Source organism: Rhinopithecus bieti, unplaced genomic scaffold (genome assembly GCF_001698545.2).
Source record: "Rhinopithecus bieti isolate Rb0 unplaced genomic scaffold, ASM169854v2 scaffold_9899, whole genome shotgun sequence".
Classification (NCBI taxonomy): domain Eukaryota; kingdom Metazoa; phylum Chordata; class Mammalia; order Primates; family Cercopithecidae; genus Rhinopithecus; species Rhinopithecus bieti.
This window is the reverse complement of record NW_016806979.1, coordinates 6599003-6611976: the sequence shown is the minus strand read 5'-3', so window position 1 is coordinate 6611976 and position 12974 is coordinate 6599003. Positions and strand designations below refer to the sequence as shown.

The 12974-nt window shown below is 54.0% G+C and overlaps 1 protein-coding gene across 1 annotated transcript in view; it reads right to left on the bottom strand.

Annotated features, from left to right (window-relative positions):
- UNC13A (unc-13 homolog A) overlaps positions 1-12671 on the bottom strand; it is a 96416-nt gene extending 83745 nt beyond the window's left edge. Inside the window, 2 exon segments of the mRNA XM_017879566.1 lie at positions 386-415; positions 12497-12671. Of these exon segments, the coding sequence (XP_017735055.1) occupies positions 386-415; positions 12497-12518 (52 nt within the window). The 5' untranslated portion in view covers positions 12519-12671.
- Between the last annotated feature and the right edge of the window lie 303 nt (positions 12672-12974).

Here is a 12974-nt window from a genome sequence, read left to right as displayed (position 1 = left end):
AAGAAGAAGAAGAAGAAAAAGAAGGAAAGAAAAGAAAGAAACTCCTTTCGCCTCTCTCAGCTTCATTTTCCCCACCTGTAGACTCGTTTAGGAGTCCCCATTCTGCCTCTTAGGACCCTGGGAAGGGCCATTGGCTCAGGGCAAGCCCCACCCCTTACAGAGTCTCCGACGATGGCTGGGGAGACCCCCGGACCCTCATACAAACTGCAGGGACCCCAGGCCAAGGGCTGCCCCTCCCCCTATTTAATCCTCTGACCCCTCTCCTGATGCTCCGAAGACATAAAGCCCAAGTCTAAGTCTGAGCTGGGACCCTCTCCCCAGTTTCTCCAAGAGACAAACAGACAGACAGACAACACGGGACAGGACAGCAAAAGAAGCCACTTACCTTGGGCACCATCAAACTTGGCTTTTTTGACTGTGGAGAGAGACAGAGATAGGGAAGGGAGACGGGAGAGATGTGGGGAGAAGAAAGGCAAAGATACAGAGAGATTCAGAGACACATCAAGATAGAGACATAAGGAGAGAGACACAGAGGAGAGACAGGCAAAGATAAAAAGCAAAAGACAGATGTTAAAAAGATAAAGATAGAAACAATGTCAGAGACAGAGACAAGGGGAGGAGGAGATGTAGGAAAGAGGAGGCAGGGATGAGAGGGAGAGAGAGAAGCCATCAGACAGATGAGCACAGGCAACCCTAGAATGGAAGGAAATTTGGACCCTGAGAGCATTCCCTACCTGCCCCCTCCCTCCATCCCCTGTCCCCATCAAATTCCCCAAGCTCCCCAATTAGCTGTGCCTTTACCCACAATTGAACAAGATTAGAAAGAAAGAGCTGGGCAGATGGTGGGAGAGGCCTCCTACAGGAAGCCCTCCAGGACTGTCCCAGAAGAAGAGGGGAAGTTGAGGAGGTGGAAAAGAAGAAGGCGAGGATAAAGACAATCTCTGATGGCTCCACCAGCCCTGTCAGGTCAGCAAGACCTCTCCCTCAATTGTCCAGCTTAGTCTGCGATGTCAAATGCTCCTAGGGTTTGGGAAAGCTGGGTGAGGTGGAACAAAGCAACCCAGAGAGCTGGCTGTCAAAATGCTTGTGGAGGGCAAGGCGCGGTGGCTCACACCTATAACCCCAGCACTTTAGGAAGCTGAAGCAGGTGGATCACCTGAGGTCAGGAGTTCGAGACCAGCCTGGCCAACACGGTGAAACCCTGTCTCTACTAAAAATACAAAAATTAGCCAGGTGTGGTGGTGGGCGCCTATAGTCTCAGCTACTCGGGAGGCTGAGGCAGGAGAATCACTTGAACCCAGGAGGTGGAGGTTGCAGTGAGCCAAGATCATGCCACTGCACTCCAGCCTGGGCAACAGAGTGAGACTCTTGTCCCAATAACAACCAAAAGTAATGCACCTGGCTCCTGGCTGGAGGGTTGACAGAGATTGTCCAGCCCCACTTGCTTGTGGGAGGTGCAACCTGAATATATGTCAGGCACTGCCCCCCGCCCCTGCAGTCTTTTCACATTTCACATAATCCCACAGCCCCAAGAGATTCAAAGCCATTTCGCCCCATCTTGGCTCTTCTCAACAAGTATTCAGTTTCCACTGCCAACACCTCTCACACCTTGCTTTTGTCCTCCACATCTTTTTCCTCCACTAATTCTCTACTCCCACCCCCAATCTTCTCCCACACTGAGCTCTTCCCTCCCTTTCCTTTCTTTTTTTCTTTTCTTTTCTTTTTTTTTTTTTTTTTATTTTTTTGAGGGACCGAGTCTTGCTCTGTTGCCCAGGCTGGAGTACAGTGGTGCCATCTCAGCTCATTGCAACTTCTACCTCCCAGGTTCAAGCAATTTAGCTGGGACTATGGGCCAGCTAATTTTTGTATTTTTTAGTGGAGACTGGGTCTCACTATATGTTGGCTAGGCTGGTCTCGAACTCCTGACCTCAGGTGATCCGTCTGCCTTGGCCTCCCAAAGTGCTGGGATGACAGGCGTGAGCCACTGCACCGGCCCCTTTTGTTTCTTCCCTCTTTTCTTCTCCCTTTTTCCTTTTCAAACTAGTGTCTTTGTTTGTGTAGGCAGTGCATGCACATGTTGTAAAATCCAAAACAACCAAAAGATTAGACACTGAGAATAAAGCTCTTTCCATCCCAGCTCTTCGTCTCCCTCCCAGATGCAATCAACGTTGGCAGTTCCTTGTACCACTGGAGATGGTCCATGCGTCGGCAATCATACCCACGTTCCTTTTGCTTGATTTCCAAGACAAATGGTAGCATTTGACACCCACTCTTCTAATCCTTCATGTTTTTTCAGTATGTCTTGAAGAGTGTGTACTAGTGAGCTGAAGGATAAATTCCTAGAAACAGAATTGTGTTTCTATGGGCAGATGTCACAGCCTCCCATCCCGGGTTTGTATCTCTGTCCTCATCGCTTGAATTTCTGTCTCACAAAAGGCACCTGCGTGGAGCCAGTGAAGAGAGAATTCTCATGAAGAGCGGGGGAAGTGTGATGGCCCTAAACACATGTCAGTGAAGACTGTCTGTTCCTGGCCAGGCGCAGTGGCTCATGCCTATAATCCCAGCACTTTGGGAGGCCAAGGCAGGTGGATCACTTGACGTCAGGAGTTCGAGACCAGCCTGAACAACATGGGGAAACCTCGTCTACCCTAAAACTACAAAAATTAGCCGGGCGTGGTGGCACGCACCTGTAATACCAGCTACTCGGGAGGCTGAGGCGGGAGAATCGCTTGAACCTGGAAGGCAGAGGTTGCAGTGAGCCGAGTTGTGCGACTGCACTGCAGCCCTTGGCTGGGCCTTGAGAGAGGTGAGTGCTGGTTTGAGCTGGGTTCAGATTCCAGAGCTGTGTGACCGTGGGCAAGTGAATCCCTGTCTCTGGTTCATCTCTGTTTGGTTCCATCTCTGTCTTTTTTTTTTTTTTTTTAGGTCTGGTTTTCTCTCTCACATCCTCAGCCCCACCCAACCCCCAGGGAGCGCACCCACCCAGCACCTCACCCCTGGGACTGAAAGAGGCTCAGGAACACTCAGGAATGTGCCCAGCAGGAGCTTGGGGCCTGGCTCCTGAAGGAGGTCCAGCCTGCAGGGGTGGGGACTCTCTGTGAAAGGGGTGGGCAGGGGAAGGGGCAGGAGGGAGAATGGTGATGGGGTTGGGGGTGGAGGGGACGCTGACAGAGGCTGAGAAAGGCACCCACAGCTGGAGGGATTCATATAGGGAGAGGAGAGAGGAAGAAATGATGGGCGTGAAAGCAAGAGAGGAGAGTCTGGACAGATGGAGAGTAATAGAGACACAAGGAGACAGCGAGAGCACCAGGCATAGAGGCACATGCCTGTAATCCCAGCTACCAGGGAGGCTAAGGCAGGAGGATCCCTTGAGCCCAGGAGTTCAAGACCAGCCTAGCCAATGTCGTAAGATCCCATGTCTAAAAACAATAATTTAAAAGAGAGAAAGAGGCCAGGCATGGTGGCCCACACCTGTAATCCCAGCACTTTGAGCCTGAGGCAGGTGGATCACATGAGGTCAGGAGTTCGAGACCAGCCTGAGCAACATGGTGAAACCCTGTCTTTACTAAAAATACAAAAATTAGCTGGGCGTGGTGGTGCACACCTGTAATCGCAGCTACTCGGGAGGCTGAGGCAGGAGAATCACTTGAACCTGGAAGGCGGAGGTTGCAGTGAGCCAAAATCGCACCACTGCACTCCAGCTTGGGTGACAGAGTGAGACTCTGTCTCCAAAAAAAATAAATATAATATAATAATATTATTTATTATTATTAATAAAAGAGAGAGAGAGAAAGATTTCCACTAGGGGGGTCAGGCAGGTGGAGGAGACACTGGGGAGAGGAGAGGCAGCTGGGGAGAAGAGTGGGGATGCATATGGGGTGGGAAAGTGACAGGCTCTGGGGGGACTCACTGGGGTCTAGCTTGAGCTGGGCTCACTTGAAGCTCCTCCAACTGTGCCCCGTTTTATAAACCATGGATTTAGGCTCAGAGGGGAGCCCAGTAGCTCCTTGATCTTTTCTGTGTGTGTGAGCCTCTCTCTCTTTCCCCATCCCTGTCTCTCATCTCCCTCCTCCCTGTTCTATTTCCCTCCACTCTGGTTGCCTTCTTTTCCTCTCTGTTCTCCCCTTCTCTCTCTGACTGTCTCTGCCCTTCTTGTGCTCCTCCCTTGGTCAATCAGCTCCTCTTCCCTAAGCCTCAGCTCCTTCCCGCAGCCTCTCTTGGCTGGAGGGGAATGATCTCCGTTGGGGTCCTCAGGCAATGGGGGACCGGCTGGAGGGCTGTACCCTCTGACAGCTGAAGCCAGGCTCCGGCCCTTAGCGCCCTGCCGAGGTCCAGGGTGAGGACATCCACGATTTTTCATCGCTGGGGCTCGGAGTGGGAGAAGGGTCTCAGAGGGAAAAGGGGACAGGGAAGGGGGCCGAGAGTGGAGAGAGGGTTCTCAGGAGGGAAGGGGTTCGCGGTGGGGAGGGGATTCGGGAAGGGGATAGGCGCAGAGAGGAGGGTGTTCTCAGGGGGAGGGGCTTGGAGGAGGAAGGGTGCTCAGAGAAGGAACCGAGTCTCTCTTCCCGTCTTCCCCCGTCAGTAAATGGTCCCTGAGTCACCGTCTTCGTCGTCACATCCCGCCACCTCCCCGCCCGCGCCGGGTTGCGGTATCAGGGTCAGCGGGGCGGAAGCACCACCCTTCCCCAGCTGGCTCCAGCGGGCTTCGGGTCACACGCATGAGGCTATTTATAGCGTGGGCGCGCGGAGGGCGTGGGCGGCGCGCCGGCGGGCAGGGGGGCGGGGACGAGGGGGGTGCCCACTGCGGTCCCCAGCGACGAGCGGGTGAAGACACCGCGTCATGCGGCCTCAAAGGTCTTTGGGGCCCCCCAGCAGCGCTGACAGATGAATGTAGTGGCTGAACCCGGGAGGCCGAGGCAGGAGTTCAGGCTGCGGGATACCTCTGCAGCCTGGCTCGGCGCCTCAGTTTCTGCATCTGGAAAATGGGGAGACGGTGTGGCTGACCTCCCTTCCCTCTCCTTTCTCCTCCTCTTCCTCCCTCCTCTTCTTCTCTCACCCCTTCTGCAGAATCATGATTATAGTGTCGTATATACTACTATTATTATTACTGGTATCATTACTGTTTTTATTATTTGGTTGTGTTCTAAAGGTGTCTCTGGCCTGGATTCTAGGATTTGAACACCCTGGATTCTTTTCTTTTTCTTTCTTTTCTCTCCTTTTTTTTTTTTTGACAGGGTTTCTGTCTGTTGCCCAGGCTCCAGGCTGAAGGGCAGTGGTGTGATCATCATGGCTCACTGCAGCCTCGACCTCCCAGGCTCAAGCGATCCTCCCCACTCAACCTCCCGAGTAACAGAGACTGCATGTGCGCACCACCATGTTTGGCTATTCTTTTTTATTTTATTTATTTTATTTTTTTGTAGAGATGGGGTCTTACTATGTTGCCATGGCTGGTTTCAAGGCTCAAGCGATCTTCCCACCTCGGCCTCCCAAAGTGTTGGAATTACAGGCATGAACCACATGGCTGACTGACCCTGGATTTTAATTAAGGGGGACTCCAGTCTTGGGAGAACTCGTTCCCTGACTTGCCACGTGGAATGGGGTGGGGAGACAGGAGGTGGAGATCCAGCTGTCTAGGGCTTCTGAAAGCCCACCCGCCCCAGGATTAGCTTGGGGGAGGGGAGGAAGCGTAGAGAATCCAGAAATAGATTCTAGGAGATTTGATCGTTTTGTGTGTGATGTTGGTGGAGGGCATTTCAGCGGGAGATGGATGGGCTTTAGGATAAAAGACCTCAGCTCTGCTGGTTTCGCATCTGGGAGAGACTAAATGAGGACCCTTATCCTCCGTTGACACAAATAGACCAGAGCCAGACTGAGCCTTCAGTGTAAAAAACACCAAGAACATGGAGTTCCAGAGAGCTTCAGGAATCAGGAATTTCTGTGTGTGTTGTTTACCATGTACCACTTAGAACTAGGCCTAGCCTATAGTAGGTGCTCATTAAATAGTAATTCATGGAAGGAATGACGTCACCTCCTCCAGCAGCCCTGGGAGGTTGAGCTAAGAGCTGTCCCCCAGTAGCCCCGGCAGGCGCTGTCCACAGTGCTGAATGCTCGGTCCCCGCCCCTGTACCCTCAATGAACTTGGCTCCCTCCTGCGAGTGGGCCTGGGGACCCCTCTTGGAGCGCTCCTCAGGCCCCAGAATGTAGTGGACTCTCGGAAATGTCCTACACTCAGAACTGCCTTCCAGAAAGCTTTTAGTCCCCATTAATAAAAACATCATCATTGATTTTTTTTTTTTTTTGAGACGGAGTCTCACTCTGTAGCCCAAGCTGGAGTGCAGTGGCGCGATCTCGGCTCACTGCAAACTCCACCTTCGGGGCTTCAGCAATTCTCGTGCCTCAGCCCCCTGAGTAGCTGGGACTACAGGCGCCCACCACCATACCCAGCTAATTTTTTTTGTATTTTAGTAGAGACTGGGTTTCACCATGTTGCCCAGGGTGGTCTTGAACTCCTGAGCTCAGGCGATACGCCCGCCTCGGCCTCCCAAAGTGCTGCGATTACAGGCGTAAGCCACCGCGCCCGGCCCATCATTGATTTTTCATGTCTTTTGCTCATGATTATTGGGCCTTCCTGTAGGCCGGGCATCGTGCCAAGGGCTCTGCAAGCCTCATTGGAGAGTTCTGGCAAACATAGATGGTAGGTGTTACTCCTGTGCCCATTCCACAGATGAGCACACCAAGGAATGCAGAGGATGTGGGACTTGCCAGGAAGTGGTGGACTTACGAATTCACACTCAGGTGTGCTGGACCCAGAATGCCCTTATTGGCACCTTGCAGAAGAGGTCCATTGTATGTGGAAGAAAAGTGAGGCCAGGTTAGGCTACAGTCCTGAAGATGCAACTCCGGAGGGCATCCCACGAGGACGGTAGAAGCTAAGACCTAGATGCAGCTCCTCCTACCTGGAAGGTATCAGAGACTGAGTAGCCAGGAACAGAGGGATGTGTGAAGGCTTCTTAGGCAAGGGGCAGGGGAATAGCACCGATGAATGGAGAGATTGTGACATGTCTGTTTACTAGATGCATGAAAGAAGAAAGCAATGCTGGCTGGGCACGGTGGCTCATGCCTGTAATCCCAGCACTTTGGGAGGCCAAGGCAGGTAGATCACTGGACAGTCAGGAGTTTGAGGCCAGCCTGGCCAACTTGGTGAAATCCCATTTCCACTAAAAATACAAAAAATTACCTGGGCATGGTGGTGTGCATCTGTAATCCCAGCTACTTGGGAGGCTGAGACAGGAGAATTGCTTGAACCCAGGAGGCGGAGGTTACAGTGAACTGAAATTGTGCCACTGCACTCCAGCTTGGGCATCAGAGCCAGACTCTCTCATAAATAAATAAATAAATAAATAAATAAATAGAAGAAGGCTATCCCAGGGCAGATCCTCACCCCACAGAAGGGACTTGGCTGTCTCCCAGGTCCTGGGGGCTGAGAGAAGGCTCAACCTTCTCCTGCCAACCCCAGTAGGCTCTGAAGTCAGTCAGCTCCACCTCTGGCTCTGTTACACCAGGCAAGTTGTTAAAGCTCCCTGAGTCTCAGTTTTCCTCATCTGTACAATGGGGCTACTGTGAGAGTTAAAGAGGGCATGGGCATAAAAATCCTCAACATTGTGCCTATGAAATGCTGGGCCAGGCACGGTGGCTCGAGCCTGTAATCCCAGCACATTGGGAGGCCGAGGCAGGAGGATCACTTGAAGTCAGGAGTTTGAGACCAGCCTGGCCATTAGAGATGTATTTGTATTTTTAGTAGAAATGAGAAACCCCATCTCTACTAAAAATACAAAAATTAGCCAGGCGTGGTGGCACATGCCTGTAATCCCAGCTACTTGGGAGGCTGAGGCAGGAGAATCGCTTGAACACAGAAGGTGCAGGTTTCAGTGAGCCGAGATCACACCACTGCATTCCAGCCTGGGTGACACAGTGAAACCGTGTCTCAAAAAAACAAAACAAACAAACAAACAAAAGCTGGATAAATGGGGTTTGTTGTTGATATTATTGTAAGTTGTGAAGCAAACCTGCCCTCACCTAAATTCACTGATTTGTTCATGTCATTTATTCATAAAATGTTTATGGAGCCTTTAAAACATCAGTTGGTGTGGTGGCTCACACCTGTAATCCTAGCACTTTGGGAAGCTGAGGAGGGTGAATCACTTGAGCCCAGGAGTTCAAGACCAGCCTGGGCAACAGGGCAAAACCCTGTTTCTGCAAAAAATAAAAATAAATAAATAAAAGTTAGTAGGGTGTGGTGGTGCATGCCTGTAGTCCCAGCTACTTGGGAGACTGAGGCGGGAGGATTGCTTAAGCCCTGGAGGTCAAGGCTGCAGCAAGCTGAGATCGTGCCACTGCACTGCAGCCTGAGTAACAAGTTTTGAGTGAGACTCTGTCTCAAAACAAAACAAAACATCAAGTGGCCGGTGCAAAATGCTGTGAAGCACATAGGAAGATCTGGAACTGACCTTTCACACCACCATGGTTTTGCTCATGCTGTTCCCTCCACCCAGAGCATCATCTCCCTCCTGCTAATCTCTCCCTCATCACATCTTCTGAGACTCAAATAAATGGTGGTGGTGGTGCAATCAGGGCAGGCTTCCCAGAGGAAGAGAGCCCTGGATACCCCACTCCTCAGCTCCCTTAGCCCTCCCTCATCTCTTTCATTCTAACCCCATGGGAGGTGCATGGGTGGTGAATAGGAATAGGGTTGGGTCCCCAGAGCCAGGAACAGTGCCTGGTATACAGTTGGTGCTCAATTAATGCTTGTTGCGTAAATAAAATGAGTGACTCCATGAAGGAACCAGGTAGCATTTGCCATTCACAGCCTCAGGATCCTGCCAGGACCTCGTGAGTGGATTAAAATGTTGGGGAGCAGCGGGACTCCACATGGATAAGTAAATGAAGGGGGCAGAAATAAGGCCCATGCATCCTACAGGGTGGTCTGCTATGTGTTGGTGCTGGGTGTTTACACAAGAGCTTGCATTTGCCTGTACTTGCTTGGATATTCGCAGCAGTAGTTGGCTCATCTTACCAGAGCAGGCAGGTGCCTGCCTGTACATGGATATGAGTGTGCATTGTGCAGGGTATGTGCACCATTTCAGTGCAGGTGGGAGTCTGCACATGTGTGTCTGGGAGTGGGGTGTCACTGCATCAGAGACACACTGGTGTGTGTGAGCTTGTGGGTGATATGTTAGGTGGAAAACACACATACTGATGTTTGCACGTGTACATGGATGCAGTTCTGTGGCAGCTGTATTTATCTGCATACATGTATGCACTTGTGTGCAATGAAATACTCAAATGTGTATTTACTTGTATGCATCATCATCCACTTGCTGAAAGGGGGTGGTTTGAATGTCCAGGCAAGTGTTGTCATGTGCGTACACACATGGCTTTGACATATGCTTATACGAATATATGTGTGCTTCATGGGGTTGGGGACCTTAACAGATATTTATGGGTACATGTCTGAGCGTTAGGACATGAGTGAATCTCTCTTTTTGAGATAGAGTCTCACTCTGTTGCCCATGCTGGAGTACAGTGGCAGGATCTCAGCTCACTGCAACTTCCACCTCCCATATTCAAGTGATTCTCCTTCCTCAGCCTCCCAGGTGCACACCACTAAGCCTGGCTAATTTTTTGTATTTTTTTAGTAGAGACAGAGTTTTACCATGTTGGCCAAGCTGGTCTTGAACTCCTGACCTCAAGTGATCTGCCCACCTTGGCCTCCCAAAGTCAAAGTGATGAGATTACAGGCCTGAGCCACTGCGCTCAGCTGGACATGAATGGATCTTTATGTGACATGTATATTGTGAATATTCATCAGACACACGTGGATACATCTATATGCGTGCTGGCAGACACACACACACACTCACACGTGTGTTGCCAGGACTATATCTGTAGTGGCAGACTGTGTCCTATATACATGTATATGCTTGTATTCACACAGGCGTTTGAGTACACACGTGTGCCTATGGAGTGCGCCTTCCCAGGCACATGGTCTGCGTGGAGCCTTCGTACATCCTAAGCATTTGTGTCCACACAGGAACAAGTTTGGGTATGAATGTGTGTAGGGATTGGCAAACGCCTGTGGGTCCCCAGTGGAGGGGAGGCGGGGCAGGTATTTCCTCAACTGAGCTCAGGCAACACATCAACCCATCTCAGCCTAGCTTTACTCCTGCCAAGCCCACCCCAACACTCCCATCTCTCCTGCTCAACCATCCCAGCCCCTCCTCTCTCTGGGCACCGTCCCACCTCTCCCTGGGAGACTGGCCTCACCCAGCACTTCTTCTTCTCCCCACCCCTCCCTGTCTCCTACTCCTCCTCACTCCAACCTCACACCTCGCTTTACACCTCAGGGCCTTACCTCCCACCCCTGTCAACCTCTTCCCCAGCCTTGCCCCTCCCAGCAATTCCTCTCCACTCAGCCAGGTCCCTCTCTATAAGGTCCACAGAATCCAGCACAGTCCTCCCCCCACGTCTCTGTTTCTGGAAGCCTCATCCCTCTTGCCTCCTGCTGCCCCCCTTAATGCCACCCCCGCAGCCGAGCCTCCTGTTTGCGTCAGAGTTAAGGGTGAGATCCCCGCCCCCCTCACTCCACTAGGCAAACCTTCCAGAGAAGCCCAACTTGAAGGATGTGAGGCAGGGTTGGGCGGGATGCTGGGGGGAGAAGAGAGAGGACAGAGGAGTCGGCCAGGAACACCCGCGTCGGAACCTCCTCCAGTGCTGCCCCTAAGAGCCCGGCTACTTAGGGCAGGGGGAGAGGTCAGTAGGGGATCTGGACATTCAACTTCTCCCATTCCGTCCTCAGGCCTAGGCGGTGGAGGCCACCTAGGGGTCTTCTTCACTTCCCTACTCCCTTAACTCCATAAGCCTGGAGGCTAGGGGCTGGAGGAGTTGACCTTTGACTCTAGGGACCCTTCTTCCACCACCCCCAGCCCCGTCCAGCAGAAACGAGCTTAGAGAAAGGAGGCCCCTGTCCCTTTAAGAACACCCGCGTCCACGCCGGCCCATCCCGGCCTGATTTGCACTCGGAAGCCGCCGCGGCGGGGAGCGGGCGGGCGGGGCAGGGTTTGTGAATGAAGTGGCCGAGGGGGAGGGGAGGGAGGAGGAGGGGCGGCGGGGGCGGTTCCTGGATCCCAGGCCTGCCCACCCTGGGTCCAGGCAGCAGGAGTTCAGCACACACACACTTCCTGTCGCTCGAGGTCTCCCGAAGCCTGCCGTCTCAGGCTTGGCCGACACACCCCTTCCCCCACCCCAGCCTTCTTGAAGTGGGTGGGAGTGATGGGGGGACCCCAGTCCTTAAGAACCAGGGGTTCAGAGCTTTATAGGCGTTGAACGGCGGTCCACCTCCACCCTTGCCGCCCAAGGTCTCCCAGAGCTTGAGTTCTCAAACGGGAGTGCCCAGAACGCCTGGGTTCGGGTGGGCTGGCTTCTCCCCAACCCCAGAGCCATAAAGGTGTGGGGTAAGGGGTCATGCCCCTCCCACGTCTCCCTCCCTCCCCCAACCCCAACGCATAGCGTGGGCCTGGGCGTGGGCTTCTGTGCAGATGGCGTTCTGGCCCCAAAATAGCTCCCCCCGCCACCCCACGTCTCCCTCCCTCCCTCTCTCCAGCGCAAAGTGGGTGAGGTGAGGATGGGCCGGGAGGGGGACCAGGGGACATTGCTCTTCCAAGAAGTAGGCTCCCTGCCAAGAAGGCCCTGAAACGTGTTTGGGAGAACCGGAGGGGGCAGGGAGCAGGAAGATCTTCTGGCCATTCCTCCAACCCCCTCACTCGGGAGACCAAAGAGTTAACTGGAAAAGCGCCCCCAGACCCCCAGTCACAGCCCTCTCTGGACGTTGGGAGGGGTCTCCTGTCTCCACACTCCCCCCACTCCAGTCCTCTTTACACCCAGGGCTGGGAGAGTCCTAGAACTCGTGGATGTCCTGATGGCCAAGCCCCTCTACCCACATCTTACATCCCCACGGCTTGAAGAACCCTCCCGCCGCACTCTCCTTCGAATTTCCAGCTGGGTCCGCGTCCATGAGGACCCGAAGCCCAGCCCACAATACCAGACCCCTTCCAAGTACCCCTGCAGGCTTCAATCAAACTACCCAGCCCAGACTCTTCCTCACTGACCCTCTAAAAACCCGGTCTACACAGACGCCCCAGTCTAGATCGTTTCCAGGTAGAACCCTGGATCCCCGTCCACGTCCACACGGGCCTCCGCGTTCAGCCGCAACCACACGACCCCTCCAGCAGCGGCCACCAGGACCCCTGAGAGCCCTGCCGTGTCTACACGGATCACCCCTTCCGGGGCCCTGCTGCGTCGAAAAGGGCTACCCCTCTCAAAAGTCCAGCCGCCTGGACTCGGGCCACCCCCCAGGATCCCCCTAGGAGCTGCATCCATGCGGACCCCGAGCCCAGCCCGCGTCCAAACGGGTACCCCGACCCCCAGCCTCGCCTCCTACCTCCAACGCACAGCAGAGACATGTCTCCGAGCTCGCAGGCGGGCCGGAGGCGGCCGGGCCGGCTCTGTCGGGTCGGGTTCAGCGGCCGCTGGGCTGGGGCATCTCCCGGCTGCAGCCCGCGCTTGGCTCACGCCGGGGCCCGGCCGCCACCGGCCATCTTGGTTCAGCACCGGGGGCGCGGACAGCGCCTGACGTGGCGCCGATGCGGGGCGCAGGCGGAGCCCAGGGACGCCTGATGGGGCGGGGGCGCTGCAGGCTGGGGGGGCGTTAAAGGGCCTGGCTCCGGGAAGGGGCGCCCCGCCCCAAACCTCCTCGTTGCAGGGGGGACAAGGGGCGAGGGCGGCCCCCAAGCAGGTTTCCTCCCGTGCAGACCCCCACCTGCACTGAAATGGTGCACGTGTCCCCCCGACCCATGCATGGACGTTTCTGCCCTGTTAACCTGGGCAAACTCCTCCCTGCAATACTCAAGCAAGTACAG